Source organism: Atractosteus spatula, chromosome 5 (genome assembly GCF_055471065.1).
Source record: "Atractosteus spatula isolate fAtrSpa1 chromosome 5, fAtrSpa1.hap1, whole genome shotgun sequence".
Taxonomy (NCBI): domain Eukaryota; kingdom Metazoa; phylum Chordata; class Actinopteri; order Semionotiformes; family Lepisosteidae; genus Atractosteus; species Atractosteus spatula.
Genome location: NC_142710.1, coordinates 10,382,884 through 10,398,874, shown reverse-complemented (window position 1 = coordinate 10,398,874; position 15,991 = coordinate 10,382,884). Strand labels below are relative to the sequence as shown.

Genomic DNA, 15,991 nt, shown 5'->3' with positions numbered 1-15,991 from the left:
AATACCACACTCTGCTAGTTACTCACACTCTACCCTAGACTTACTAACACCACACTCTGCTAGGTACTCACACTCTACCCTAGACTTACTAACACCACACTCTGCTAGGTACTCACACTCTACTTTTATCTTACTAATACCACACTCTGCTAGTTACTCACACTCTACCCTAGACTTACTAACACCACACTCTGCTAGTTACTCACACTCTATCCTAGACTTACTAACACCACACTCTGCTAGGTACTCACACTCTACTTTTATCTTACTAATACCACACTCTGCTAGTTACTCACACCCTACCCTAGACTTACTAACCTCACACTTTTCTAGTTACTCACATAGTACTTTATATTTTCTGACAGTGCGCTCCTGTCCGATACAGTTAACAGTCGACTCACAATTCACAATGTATTCCAACAGCTCACACTGTACTCTCACTCTTTCTACACACGGGCCAGCTCACAACTCGCAGTGTACTCACACATGTCTCTCTCTCTCTCTCTCTCTCTCTCTCTCTCTCTCTCTGCCCTGTTTCTCCCCAGTTCCAACGAGGAGCACGCAACCACACAGAGCTTCGTCAACAGGACCCTCCCAGTCAAACTGGGCATCAACGTGCTGGTGAAGAATGAGTGAGTCTGTCTGTGCCGGACCCCCGGAGCACCAGGGGCCCATCCCAGATTTCCCCGAGTCCAGTCCGGAGCTGGGATTGTGCAGGGAGGGACACACACACAGTTATACAGACACACACACAGTTATACAGTCACACACAGTTATACAGCTATACAGTCAGACACAGTTATACAGACACACACAGTTATACAGACACACACACAGTTATACAGACACACACAGTTATACAGCTATACAGTCAGACACAGTTATACAGACACACACAGTTATACAGCTATACAGACCCACACACAGTTATACACACACACACAGTTATACAGTTATACAGACACACACACACAGTTATACAGCTATACAGACCCACACACAGTTATACACACACACAGTTATACAGCTATACAGACACACACAGTTATACAGACACACAGTTATACAGACACACACAGTTATACAGACACACACACATAGTTATACAGCTATACAGACACACACAGTTATACAGACACACAGTTATACAGACACACACAGTTATACAGACACACACACATAGTTATACAGCTATACAGACACACACAGTTATACAGAGACACACACACATAGTTATACAGCTATACAGACACACACAGTTATACAGAGACACACACACAGTTATACAGCTATACAGACACACACAGTTATACAGTCACACACACAGTTACAGAGACACACACACAGTTATACAGCAAACAGTCACACACATATAATTACACAGTTATACAGTTATACAGTCACACACAGTTCTACAGTTATACAGACATATAGTTATACAGACACATACACATACAGTTATACACACACAGTTCTACAGTTATATAAACACATACAGTTATACAGACACATACAGTTTTACAGTATATAGACACATACAATTGCACAGGTATATAGACAGTTATTCTGTTACAGTATATAGACACATACAATTACACAGTTATAAAGACATACAGTTATACAGGTATACAGTTATAAAGACATACAGTTATGTAGACACATACAATTACACAGTTATACAGACAGTTATACAGACACATACTGTACACATACAGTTATACACACACATACAGTTCTCCAGGCGCAATGATAGACACATAGACCCAGAGTCAGACAGGTACTGTAGAGAGACACATGCAGGCAGAGAGATGGGGTCAGACAGACAGACACACACTGCACAACCCTGATTCCCTGCTGCTCTGACCTGTCCTTTCTCTACAGGCTGGAGGAGTCAGACCAGGTACTCCGAGACACAGACAGTCAGAGAGGCACTCGGACAGAGAGACAGAGACAGACACTGAGAGACAGACAGAGTCGGAGACAGACACTGAGAGACACACAGAGAGTCAGACACTGAGAGACACACAGAGAGTCAGAGAGTCAGAGACAGACACTGAGAGACACACAGAGAGTCAGAGAGTCAGAGACAGACACTGAGAGTCAGACAGACAGACAGACAGACAGACAGACAGACAGACAGACAGACAGTCGGACAGTCGGACAGTCGGACAGTCGGACAGTCGGACAGTCGGACACTGACCTATTGTTCCTCTGCAGGCTCGATGAATCAACCAGCTATGTGAACTTCTCAGCTGGACGCAATGACCTCAGGAGACCTGTCCACCATGTTGTCCAGGTACAGGCCACCACTGAGTGGTCAGCACCCAAACACACACCACATCTCAACACACACACCCCCAACACTCACCACACCCCTACAACACACACCCACTCACCACACCCCCCCAACACACACACCAACACACACCACTTCTCAGCACATACCCTCAACACACACACACCCCAACACACACATACCGCACACCAACACACATCACACACACCCCAACAAACACACCCAACACACACACCCCAACAAACACACATCATACACCACACCTTAACACGCACCCCAACACACACACCGCACACGCCACAGACCCCCCCCAACACATGCCCACACACCCACACGCCCAACACACACAACCACGCTGGCAGATTCTGCTTCCTGGTTTATAGTCACCACCTGCCCAGTTGCCTTCCTCCAATTGGTCAGGTGACTATGGACAGCAGGTCATCCCCACCCCCCCCGGCAGCCCCACTGCTTTCTGGGAAATGTAGTTGTTCATACAAAAATGTCTGAATCTCCCCTGTCCTGGTCTCCCAGGGGCACGGGGAGCTCTGGGAGTTCTGGGGCTCGTGGGCGGAGAGCTACTGTCTCAGCTGCGCTGTCCCTGCAGGTGGAGAACCAGGGCCTGAGGAGTCTCCCAGTGACCGTGACCATCAGGGTGCCAGTGAGGCTCGGGGACAGGGCCATCTGGACAGACTCCTCAGTGCTGAAGGTGAGGGCGTCTGTCCCTCTGTCTGTCCCTCTGTCCGTCCGGCTGACTGTCTGTCTGTCTGAGTATCTGTCTGTCCGTCTGTAGTGTCTGTCTCTGGGTGTCTGTCTGTGTGTCCATCTGCCTGTCTGTTTGTGAGCCTGTCTGTCTGAGTGTCTGTCTGTCTTCTTGTCTCTCTGCCTGCCTGTCTGATTATTTGTCTGTCTCCTTGTCTCTCTGCCTGTCTGCCTGTCCAGCCAGTGACTGTGGTTTCCAGCGCTGGCAGTGACACAGTGACACTGTCTGTCTCCTCAGATCGCCAACTGCACAGAAAACAGCAAGAGACCCACAGTGTCCGACTTCGTCAAACAGCTCAAGACACGGCCCTTAGTAGTGAGTAATGCACCAAACTTTTATCAACACACACCTGTACAACCTCTAACAAGACACACACACACACACCTGTACAACCTCTAACAAGACACACACACCTGTACAATCTCTAACAAGACACACACACACACACACACACCTGTACAACCTCTAACAAGACACACACACACCTGTACAATCTCTAACAAGACACACACCTGTACAGACTCTCACTGCACACACACACCTGTACAACCTCTAACAAGACACACACACACCTGTACAATCTCTAACAAGACACACACACAGCTGTACAGACTCTCACTGTACATACACACCTGTACAATCTCAAACAAGACACACACACACACCTGTACAATCTCTAACAAGACACACACAGCTGTACAGACTCTCACTGTACACACACACCTGTACAATCTCTAACAAGACACACACACCTGTACAGACACCTGTACAATCTCTAACAAGACACACACACCTGTACAGACTCTCACTGTACACACACACAGCTGTACAGACTCTCACTGTACACACACACCTGTACAATCTCTAACAACACACACACCTGTACAACCTCTAACAAGACACACACACCTGTACAGCCTCTCACTGCACACACACACACCTGTACAATCTCTAACAAGACACACACACCTGTACAGACTCTCACTGTACACACACACCTGTACAACCTCTAACAAGACACACACACCTGTACAGACTCTCATTGCACACACACACAGCTGTACAGACTCTCACTGTACACACACATCTGTACAATCTCTAACAAGACACACACACCTGTACAGACTCTCACTGTACACACACACATGTACAACCTCTAACAAGACACACACACCTGTACAGACTCTCAATGTACACACCTGTACAATCTCTAACAAGACACACACACCTGTACAGACTCTCCCTGGACAGACTATAGACACACACTCCTGGTGGGAAGTCATACACAGGTACTGACACATCCCTGTCTCTCTCAGGACTGCAGTGTTGCAGAGTGTAAGGAGTTCACCTGCTCTATTCCCCTGCTGGAGTCCAGACAGAAACTGCTCTACAACCTCTCTGGCACAGTCAGCTCGGCCTGGATAGAGCTGGTACAGTCAATCCCTCACCTGTCTGAGTGATATCTTCACCTGTCTCAACCTCTCCCTGGAACTCTCCAGCTGTACCTACCCTCCTCTCTCAGTGCAGTGTTAATGTACTGGAGTGTCCAGTCAGTGTGTGTGTATTAACCCCTCTCTCTCTCAGTGCAGTGTTAATGTACTGGAGTGTCCAGTCAGTGTGTGTGTATTAACCCCTCTCTCTCTCTCAGTGCAGTGTTAATGTACTGGAGTGTCCAGTCAGTGTGTCTGTATTAACCCCTCTCTCTCTCTCAGTGCAGAGTTAATGTACTGGAGTGTAGTCAGAGTGTCTGTATTAACCCCTCTCTCTCTCAGTGCAGTGTTAATGTACTGGAGTGTCCAGTCAGTGTGTCTGTATTAACCCCTCTCTCTCTCAGTGCAGTGTTAATGTACTGGAGTGTCCAGTCAGTGTGTGTGTATTAACCCCTCTCTCTCTCAGTGCAGTGTTAATGTACTGGAGTGTCCAGTCAGTGTGTGTGTATTAACCCCTCTCTCTCTCTCAGTGCAGTGTTAATGTACTGCAGTGTCCAGTCAGTGTGTGTGTATTAACCCCTCTCTCTCTCAGTGCAGTGTTAATGTACTGGAGTGTCCAGTCAGTGTGTCTGTATTAACCCCTCTCTCTCTCAGTGCAGTGTTAATGTACTGGAGTGTCCAGTCAGTGTGTCTGTATTAACCTCTCTCTCTCTCAGTGCAGTGTTAATGTACTGGAGTGTCCAGTCAGTGTGTCTGTATTAACCCCTCTCTCTCTCAGTGCAGTGTTAATGTACTGGAGTGTCCAGTCAGTGTGTGTATTAACCCCTCTCTCTCTCAGTGCAGTGTTAATGTACTGGAGTGTCCAGTCAGTGTGTCTGTATTAACCCCTCTCTCTCTCAGTGCAGTGTTAATGTACTGGAGTGTTCAGTCAGTGTGTCTGTATTAACCTCTCTCTCTCTCAGTGCAGTGTTAATGTACTGGAGTGTCCAGTCAGTGTGTCTGTATTAACCCCTCTCTCTCAGTGCAGTGTTAATGTACTGGAGTGTCCAGTCAGTGTGTCTGTATTAACCCCTCTCTCTCTCTCAGTGCAGTGTTAATGTACTGGAGTGTCCAGTCAGTGTGTGTGTATGAACCCCTCTCTCTCTCAGTGCAGTGTTAATGTACTGGAGTGTCCAGTCAGTGTGTGTGTATTAACCCCTCTCTCTCTCAGTGCAGTGTTAATGTACTGGAGTGTAGTCAGAGTGTCTGTATTAACCCCTCTCTCTCTCTCAGTGCAGTGTTAATGTACTGGAGTGTAGTCAGAGTGTCTGTATTAACCCCCCTCTCTCTCTCACTCAGACTCAGTTGCAGTCTGTCAATTTGGTTACCTTGGCATCTCTGCAGTTTGACACAAAACGGTTCATCCATGTCTTCACTACCACTCAGGAGGACTACATCAAGACTCAGGTAAGGATTCGGAGATTTCAAGGGGTAGACAAAACAGAGCTGAGCCCACTACAGAGCTGTGTGCTGTACAGAGTCAGGACAGAGCTGTGTGTGTTGTACAGAGTCAGGACAGAGCTGTGTGTGCTGTACAGAGCTGTGTGTGTTGTACAGAGTCAGGACAGAGCTGTGTGTGCTGTACAGTCAGGACAGAGCTGTGTGTGCTATACAGAGCTGTGTGTGTTGTACAGAGTCAGGACAGAGCTGTGTGTGTTGTACAGAGTCAGGACAGAGCTGTGTGTGCTATACAGAGCTGTGTGTGTTGTACAGAGTCAGGACAGAGCTGTGTGTGCTGTACAGTCAGGACAGAGCTGTGTGTGCTGTACAGAGCTGTGTGTGTTGTACAGAGTCAGGACAGAGCTGTGTGTGCTGTACAGTCAGGACAGAGCTGTGTGTGCTATACAGAGCTGTGTGTGCTGTACAGAGTCAGGACAGAGCTGTGTGTGCTGTACAGAGCTGTGTGTGTTCTGCAGGTGGAGACGAGAATTGAGCTCTATACTGAATACGATTACAAGAGAGAGATCATCGGAGGAGCAGCTGGGGGGCTCCTGCTCCTCGCTCTCATCACTGCTGGACTCTACAAGGTAGTACTGTCCACTGTACTGTCAGTATTAACCCCTCTCTCTCTCTCGGTGCAGTGTTAATGTACTGGAGTGTCCAGTCAGTGTGTCTGTATTAACCCCCCTCTCTCTCTCTCAGTGCAGTGTTAATGTACTGGAGTGTCCAGTCAGTGTGTCTGTATTAACCCCTCTCTCTCAGTGCAGTGTTAATGTACTGGAGTGTCCAGTCAGTGTGTGTATTAACCCCTCTCTCTCTCAGTGCAGTGTTAATGTACTGGAGTGTCCAGTCAGTGTGTGTGTATTAACCCCTCTCTCTCTCAGTGCAGTGTTAATGTACTGGAGTGTCCAGTGTGTCTGTATTAACCCCCCTCTCTCAGTGCAGTGTTAATGTACTGGAGTGTCCAGTCAGTGTGTGTGTATTAACCCCTCTCTCTCTCTCAGTGCAGTGTTAATGTACTGGAGTGTCCAGTCAGTGTGTGTCTGTATTAACCCCTCTCTCTCAGTGCAGTGTTAATGTACTGGAGTGTCCAGTCAGTGTGTGTATTAACCCCTCTCTCTCTCAGTGCAGTGTTAATGTACTGGAGTGTCCAGTCAGTGTGTATTAACCCCTCTCTCTCTCAGTGCAGTGTTAATGTACTGGAGTGTCCAGTCAGTGTGTCTGTATGAACCCCTCTCTCTCTCTCAGTACAGTGTTAATGTACTGGAGTGTCCAGTCAGTGTGTCTGTATTAACCCCTCTCTCTCTCAGTGCAGTGTTAATGTACTGGAGTGTCCAGTCAGTGTGTCTGTATGAACCCCTCTCTCTCTCTCAGTGCAGTGTTAATGTCCTGGAGTGTCCAGTCAGTGTGTCTGTATTAACCCCTCTCTCTCTCAGTGCAGTGTTAATGTACTGGAGTGTCCAGTCAGTGTGTCTGTATTAACCCCTCTCTCTCAGTGCAGTGTTAATGTACTGGAGTGTCCAGTCAGTGTGTCTGTATTAACCCCTCTCTCTCTCAGTGCAGTGTTAATGTACTGGAGTGTCCAGTCAGTGTGTGTATTAACCCCTCTCTCTCTCAGTGTTGACGAAGTGTTTCTCTGTGCAGGCTGGCTTCTTCAAGCGGGGGTATAAACAGATGATGGAGCAGGAGGCTGGGGAGAAGGGGGCAGGTGAGGAGGCTGAGGCAGGTGAAGAGGCCCCCCCAGCCCCAGAGTAGCTACTGCGAGGACCTGCAGGCACACAGCAGCACAACCCCACACACACGTGCACGCAGCACCGCGCAGCTGCACTGACACAGAGACACAAGAACACAAAACCCTCACTCTTTCCGCTGCCTGTCAGAGTGGCATTGCTGGGTTCGATTTCTATGGTGCTGTCTGTGTGGAGTCTGCATGTTCTGCGTCTTCACATTAATTTCCTTCTACAGTCCAACGACCTGGTGTGATTGTGAGTGTGTCCTGTGATGGACCGGTGTCCTGGCTAGTGTGTGTGTGTCCTGTGATGGACCGGTGTCCTGTCTAGGGGGTGTGTGTGTGTGTGTGTGTGTGTGTGTGTGTGTGTGTGTGTGTGTCCTGTAATGGACTGGTGTACTTTGTCTTGTTCCCACACACACCAACCAGTCACACACACACACCAGCCCCACTGAGCACGTCTGGGATCAGCTCGCCCATCCCTGTACAACACAGAGCCTGAGAGAGTCAGGGCCTGACCAGTCACACACACACACCAGCCCCACTGAGCACGTCTGGGATCAACTCGCCCATCCCTGTACAACACAGAGCCTGAGAGAGTCAGGGCCTGACCAGTCACACACACACACACACACACCAGCCCCACTGAGCACGTCTGGGATCAACTCGCCCATCGCTGTACAACACAGAGCCTGAGAGAGTCAGGGCCTGACCAGTCACACACACACACCAGCCCCACTGAGCACGTCTGGGATCAACTCGCCCATCCCTGTACAACACAGAGCCTGAGAGAGTCAGGGCCTGACCAGTCACACACACACACCAGCCCCACTGAGCACGTCTGGGATCAACTCGCCCATCCCTGAACAACACAGAGCCTGAGAGAGTCAGGGCCTGACCAGTCACACACACACACCAGCCCCACTGAGCACGTCTGGGATCAACTCGCCCATCCCTGTACAACACAGAGCCTGAGAGAGTCAGGGCCTGACCAGTCACACACACACCAGCCCCACTGAGCACGTCTGGGATCAACTCGCCCATCCCTGTACAACACAGAGCCTGAGAGAGTCAGGGCCTGACCAGTCACACACACACACCAGCCCCACTGAGCACGTCTGGGATCAGCTCGCCCATCCCTGAACACAGAGCCTGAGAGAGTCAGGGCCTGACCAGTCACACACACACACCAGCCCCACTGAGCACGTCTGGGATCAACTCGCCCATCCCTGAACACAGAGCCTGAGAGAGTCAGGGCCTGACCAGTCACACACACACACCAGCCCCACTGAGCACGTCTGGGATCAACTCGCCCATCCCTGTACAACACAGAGCCTGAGAGAGTCAGGGCCTGACCAGTCACACACACACACCAGCCCCACTGAGCACGTCTGGGATCAACTCGCCCATCCCTGTACAACACAGAGCCTGAGAGAGTCAGGGCCTGACCAGTCACACACACACACCAGCCCCACTGAGCACGTCTGGGATCAACTCGCCCATCCCTGTACAACACAGAGCCTGAGAGAGTCAGGGCCTGACCAGTCACACACACACACCAGCCCCACTGAGCACGTCTGGGATCAACTCGCCCATCCCTGTACAACACAGAGCCTGAGAGAGTCAGGGCCTGACCAGTCACACACACACACCAGCCCCACTGAGCACGTCTGGGATCAACTCGCCCATCCCTGTACAACACAGAGCCTGAGAGAGTCAGGGCCTGACCAGTCACACACACACACCAGCCCCACTGAGCACGTCTGGGATCAACTCGCCCATCCCTGTACAACACAGAGCCTGAGAGAGTCAGGGCCTGACCAGTCACACACACACACCAGCCCCACTGAGCACGTCTGGGATCAACTCGCCCATCCCTGTACAACACAGAGCCTGAGAGAGTCAGGGCCTGACCAGTCACACACACACACCAGCCCCACTGAGCACGTCTGGGATCAACTCGCCCATCCCTGTACAACACAGAGCCTGAGAGAGTCAGGGCCTGACCAGTCACACACACACCAGCCCCACTGAGCACGTCTGGGATCAACTCGCCCATCCCTGTACAACACAGAGCCTGAGAGAGTCAGGGCCTGACCAGTCACACACACACCAGCCCCACTGAGCACGTCTGGGATCAACTCGCCCATCCCTGTACAACACAGAGCCTGAGAGAGTCAGGGCCTGACCAGTCACACACACACCAGCCCCACTGAGCACGTCTGGGATCAACTCGCCCATCCCTGTACAACACAGAGCCTGAGAGAGTCAGGGCCTGACCAGTCACACACACACACCAGCCCCACTGAGCACGTCTGGGATCAACTCGCCCATCCCTGTACAACACAGAGCCTGAGAGAGTCAGGGCCTGACCAGTCACACACACACACCAGCCCCACTGAGCACGTCTGGGATCAACTCGCCCATCCCTGTACAACACAGAGCCTGAGAGAGTCAGGGCCTGACCAGTCACACACACACCAGCCCCACTGAGCACGTCTGGGATCAACTCGCCCATCCCTGAACAACACAGAGCCTGAGAGAGTCAGGGCCTGACCAGTCACACACACACACACACACCAGCCCCACTGAGCACGTCTGGGATCAACTCGTCCATCCCTGTACAACACAGAGCCTGAGAGAGTCAGGGCCTGACCAGTCACACACACACCAGCCCCACTGAGCACGTCTGGGATCAACTCGCCCATCCCTGAACACAGAGCCTGAGAGAGTCAGGGCCTGACCAGTCACACACACACACCAGCCCCACTGAGCACGTCTGGGATCAACTCGCCCATCCCTGTACAACACAGAGCCTGAGAGAGTCAGGGCCTGACCAGTCACACACACACCAGCCCCACTGAGCACGTCTGGGATCAACTCGCCCATCCCTGAACAACACAGAGCCTGAGAGAGTCAGGGCCTGACCAGTCTCACACACACACACCAGCCCCACTGAGCACGTCTGGGATCAACTCGCCCATCCCTGAACACAGAGCCTGAGAGAGTCAGGGCCTGACCAGTCTCACACACACCAGCCCCACTGAGCACGTCTGGGATCAACTCGCCCATCCCTGAACACAGAGCCTGAGAGAGTCAGGGCCTGACCAGTCACACACACACACCAGCCCCACTGAGCACGTCTGGGATCAACTCGCCCATCCCTGTACAACACAGAGCCTGAGAGAGTCAGGGCCTGACCAGTCACACACACACCAGCCCCACTGAGCACGTCTGGGATCAACTCGCCCATCCCTGTACAACACAGAGCCTGAGAGAGTCAGGGCCTGACCAGTCACACACACACACCAGCCCCACTGAGCACGTCTGGGATCAACTCGCCCATCCCTGAACACAGAGCCTGAGAGAGTCAGGGCCTGACCAGTCACACACACACACCAGCCCCACTGAGCACGTCTGGGATCAACTCGCCCATCCCTGAACAACACAGAGCCTGAGAGAGTCAGGGCCTGACCAGTCACACACACACACCAGCCCCACTGAGCACGTCTGGGATCAACTCGCCCATCCCTGTACAACACAGAGCCTGAGAGAGTCAGGGCCTGACCAGTCACACACACACCAGCCCCACTGAGCACGTCTGGGATCAACTCGCCCATCCCTGTACAACACAGAGCCTGAGAGAGTCAGGGCCTGACCAGTCACACACACACCAGCCCCACTAAGCACGTCTGGGATCAACTCGCCCATCCCTGAACACAGAGCCTGAGAGAGTCAGGGCCTGACCAGTCACACACACACACCAGCCCCACTGAGCACGTCTGGGATCAACTCACCCATCCCTGTACAACACAGAGCCTGAGAGAGTCAGGGCCTGACCAGTCACACACACACACCAGCCCCACTGAGCACGTCTGGGATCAACTCGCCCATCCCTGTACAACACAGAGCCTGAGAGAGTCAGGGCCTGACCAGTCACACACACACACCAGCCCCACTGAGCACGTCTGGGATCAACTCGCCCATCCCTGTACAACACAGAGCCTGAGAGAGTCAGGGCCTGACCAGTCACACACACACACCAGCCCCACTGAGCACGTCTGGGATCAACTCGCCCATCCCTGTACAACACAGAGCCTGAGAGAGTCAGGGCCTGACCAGTCACACACACACCAGCCCCACTGAGCACGTCTGGGATCAACTCGCCCATCCCTGTACAACACAGAGCCTGAGAGAGTCAGGGCCTGACCAGTCACACACACACCAGCCCCACTGAGCACGTCTGGGATCAACTCGCCCATCCCTGTACAACACAGAGCCTGAGAGAGTCAGGGCTTGACCAGTCACACACACACACCAGCCCCACTGAGCACGTCTGGGATCAACTCGCCCATCCCTGAACAACACAGAGCCTGAGAGAGTCAGGGCCTGACCAGTCACACACACACCAGCCCCACTGAGCACGTCTGGGATCAACTCGCCCATCCCTGTACAACACAGAGCCTGAGAGAGTCAGGGCCTGACCAGTCACACACACACACACACACCAGCCCCACTGAGCACGTCTGGGATCAACTCGCCCATCCCTGTACAACACAGAGCCTGAGAGAGTCAGGGCCTGACCAGTCACACACACACACCAGCCCCACTGAGCACGTCTGGGATCAACTCGCCCATCCCTGTACAACACAGAGCCTGAGAGAGTCAGGGCCTGACCAGTCACACACACACACCAGCCCCACTGAGCACGTCTGGGATCAACTCGCCCATCCCTGTACAACACAGAGCCTGAGAGAGTCAGGGCCTGACCAGTCACACACACACACCAGCCCCACTGAGCACGTCTGGGATCAACTCGCCCATCCCTGTACAACACAGAGCCTGAGAGAGTCAGGGCCTGACCAGTCACACACACACACCAGCCCCACTGAGCACGTCTGGGATCAACTCGCCCATCCCTGTACAACACAGAGCCTGAGAGAGTCAGGGCCTGACCAGTCACACACACACACCAGCCCCACTGAGCACGTCTGGGATCAACTCGCCCATCCCTGTACAACACAGAGCCTGAGAGAGTCAGGGCCTGACCAGTCACACACACACACCAGCCCCACTGAGCACGTCTGGGATCAACTCGCCCATCCCTGTACAACACAGAGCCTGAGAGAGTCAGGGCCTGACCAGTCACACACACACACCAGCCCCACTGAGCACGTCTGGGATCAACTCGCCCATCCCTGTACAACACAGAGCCTGAGAGAGTCAGGGCCTGACCAGTCACACACACACCAGCCCCACTGAGCACGTCTGGGATCAACTCGCCCATCCCTGTACAACACAGAGCCTGAGAGAGTCAGGGCCTGACCAGTCACACACACACACACACACCAGCCCCACTGAGCACGTCTGGGATCAACTCGCCCATCCCTGTACAACACAGAGCCTGAGAGAGTCAGGGCCTGACCAGTCACACACACACACCAGCCCCACTGAGCACGTCTGGGATCAACTCGCCCATCCCTGTACAACACAGAGCCTGAGAGAGTCAGGGCCTGACCAGTCACACACACACACCAGCCCCACTGAGCACGTCTGGGATCAACTCGCCCATCCCTGTACAACACAGAGCCTGAGAGAGTCAGGGCCTGACCAGTCACACACACACACCAGCCCCACTGAGCACGTCTGGGATCAACTCGCCCATCCCTGTACAACACAGAGCCTGAGAGAGTCAGGGCCTGACCAGTCACACACACACACCAGCCCCACTGAGCACGTCTGGGATCAACTCGCCCATCCCTGTACAACACAGAGCCTGAGAGAGTCAGGGCCTGACCAGTCACACACACACACCAGCCCCACTGAGCACGTCTGGGATCAACTCGCCCATCCCTGTACAACACAGAGCCTGAGAGAGTCAGGGCCTGACCAGTCACACACACACACCAGCCCCACTGAGCACGTCTGGGATCAACTCGCCCATCCCTGTACAACACAGAGCCTGAGAGAGTCAGGGCCTGACCAGTCACACACACACACCAGCCCCACTGAGCACGTCTGGGATCAACTCGCCCATCCCTGTACAACACAGAGCCTGAGAGAGTCAGGGCCTGACCAGTCACACACACACACCAGCCCCACTGAGCACGTCTGGGATCAACTCGCCCATCCCTGTACAACACAGAGCCTGAGAGAGTCAGGGCCTGACCAGTCACACACACACACACACCAGCCCCACTGAGCACGTCTGGGATCAACTCGCCCATCCCTGTACAACACAGAGCCTGAGAGAGTCAGGGCCTGACCAGTCACACACACACCAGCCCCACTGAGCACGTCTGGGATCAACTCGCCCATCCCTGTACAACACAGAGCCTGAGAGAGTCAGGGCCTGACCAGTCACACACACACACCAGCCCCACTGAGCACGTCTGGGATCAACTCGCCCATCCCTGTACAACACAGAGCCTGAGAGAGTCAGGGCCTGACCAGTCACACACACACCAGCCCCACTGAGCACGTCTGGGATCAACTCGCCCATCCCTGTACAACACAGAGCCTGAGAGAGTCAGGGCCTGACCAGTCACACACACACACCAGCCCCACTGAGCACGTCTGGGATCAACTCGCCCATCCCTGTACAACACAGAGCCTGAGAGAGTCAGGGCCTGACCAGTCACACACACACACCAGCCCCACTGAGCACGTCTGGGATCAACTCGCCCATCCCTGTACAACACAGAGCCTGAGAGAGTCAGGGCCTGACCAGTCACACACACACACCAGCCCCACTGAGCACGTCTGGGATCAACTCGCCCATCCCTGTACAACACAGAGCCTGAGAGAGTCAGGGCCTGACCAGTCACACACACACACCAGCCCCACTGAGCACGTCTGGGATCAACTCGCCCATCCCTGTACAACACAGAGCCTGAGAGAGTCAGGGCCTGACCAGTCACACACACACACCAGCCCCACTGAGCACGTCTGGGATCAACTGCCCATCCCTGAACAACACAGAGCCTGAGAGAGTCAGGGCCTGACCAGTCACACACACACACCAGCCCCACTGAGCACGTCTGGGATCAACTCGCCCATCCCTGTACAACACAGAGCCTGAGAGAGTCAGGGCCTGACCAGTCACACACACACACCAGCCCCACTGAGCACGTCTGGGATCAACTCGCCCATCCCTGTACAACACAGAGCCTGAGAGAGTCAGGGCCTGACCAGTCACACACACACACCAGCCCCACTGAGCACGTCTGGGATCAACTCGCCCATCCCTGTACAACACAGAGCCTGAGAGAGTCAGGGCCTGACCAGTCACACACACACACCAGCCCCACTGAGCACGTCTGGGATCAACTCGCCCATCCCTGTACAACACAGAGCCTGAGAGAGTCAGGGCCTGACCAGTCACACACACACCCAGCCCCACTGAGCACGTCTGGGATCAACTCGCCCATCCCTGTACAACACAGAGCCTGAGAGAGTCAGGGCCTGACCAGTCACACACACACACCAGCCCCACTGAGCACGTCTGGGATCAACTCGCCCATCCCTGTACAACACAGAGCCTGAGAGAGTCAGGGCCTGACCAGTCACACACACACACAGCCCCACTGAGCACGTCTGGGATCAACTCGCCCATCCCTGTACAACACAGAGCCTGAGAGAGTCAGGGCCTGACCAGTCACACACACACACCAGCCCCACTGAGCACGTCTGGGATCAACTCGCCCATCCCTGTACAACACAGAGCCTGAGAGAGTCAGGGCCTGACCAGTCACACACACACACACACACCAGCCCCACTGAGCACGTCTGGGATCAACTCGCCCATCCCTGTACAACACAGAGCCTGAGAGAGTCAGGGCCTGACCAGTCACACACACACACCAGCCCCACTGAGCACGTCTGGGATCAACTCGCCCATCCCTGTACAACACAGAGCCTGAGAGAGTCAGGGCCTGACCAGTCACACACACACACCAGCCCCACTGAGCACGTCTGGGATCAACTCGCCCATCCCTGAACAACACAGAGCCTGAGAGAGTCAGGGCCTGACCAGTCACACACACACCAGCCCCACTGAGCACGTCTGGGATCAACTCGCCCATCCCTGTACAACACAGAGCCTGAGAGAGTCAGGGCCTGACCAGTCACACACACACACACACACCAGCCCCACTGAGCACGTCTGGGATCAACTCGCCCATCCCTGTACAACACAGAGCCTGAGAGAGTCAGGGCCTGACCAGTCACACACACACACCAGCCCCACTGAGCACGTCTGGGATCAACTCGCCCATCCCTGTACAACACAGAGCCTG

The 15,991-nt window shown here is 53.6% G+C and overlaps 1 protein-coding gene across 1 annotated transcript in view; it reads left to right on the top strand.

Annotated features, from left to right (window-relative positions):
- The window catches only part of itgam.1 (integrin, alpha M (complement component 3 receptor 3 subunit), tandem duplicate 1), a 46,939-nt gene extending 38,902 nt beyond the window's left edge, over positions 1-8,037 (top strand). The window contains exons 25-32 of the mRNA XM_088915726.1: positions 546-632; positions 2,218-2,296; positions 2,901-3,002; positions 3,294-3,371; positions 4,373-4,486; positions 5,825-5,932; positions 6,442-6,552; positions 7,610-8,037. Coding sequence (XP_088771852.1) covers positions 546-632; positions 2,218-2,296; positions 2,901-3,002; positions 3,294-3,371; positions 4,373-4,486; positions 5,825-5,932; positions 6,442-6,552; positions 7,610-7,720 — 790 coding nt within the window. The 3' untranslated portion in view covers positions 7,721-8,037. The remainder of the gene's footprint in view (positions 1-545; positions 633-2,217; positions 2,297-2,900; positions 3,003-3,293; positions 3,372-4,372; positions 4,487-5,824; positions 5,933-6,441; positions 6,553-7,609) is intronic.
- Positions 8,038-15,991: the final 7,954 nt, after the last annotated feature.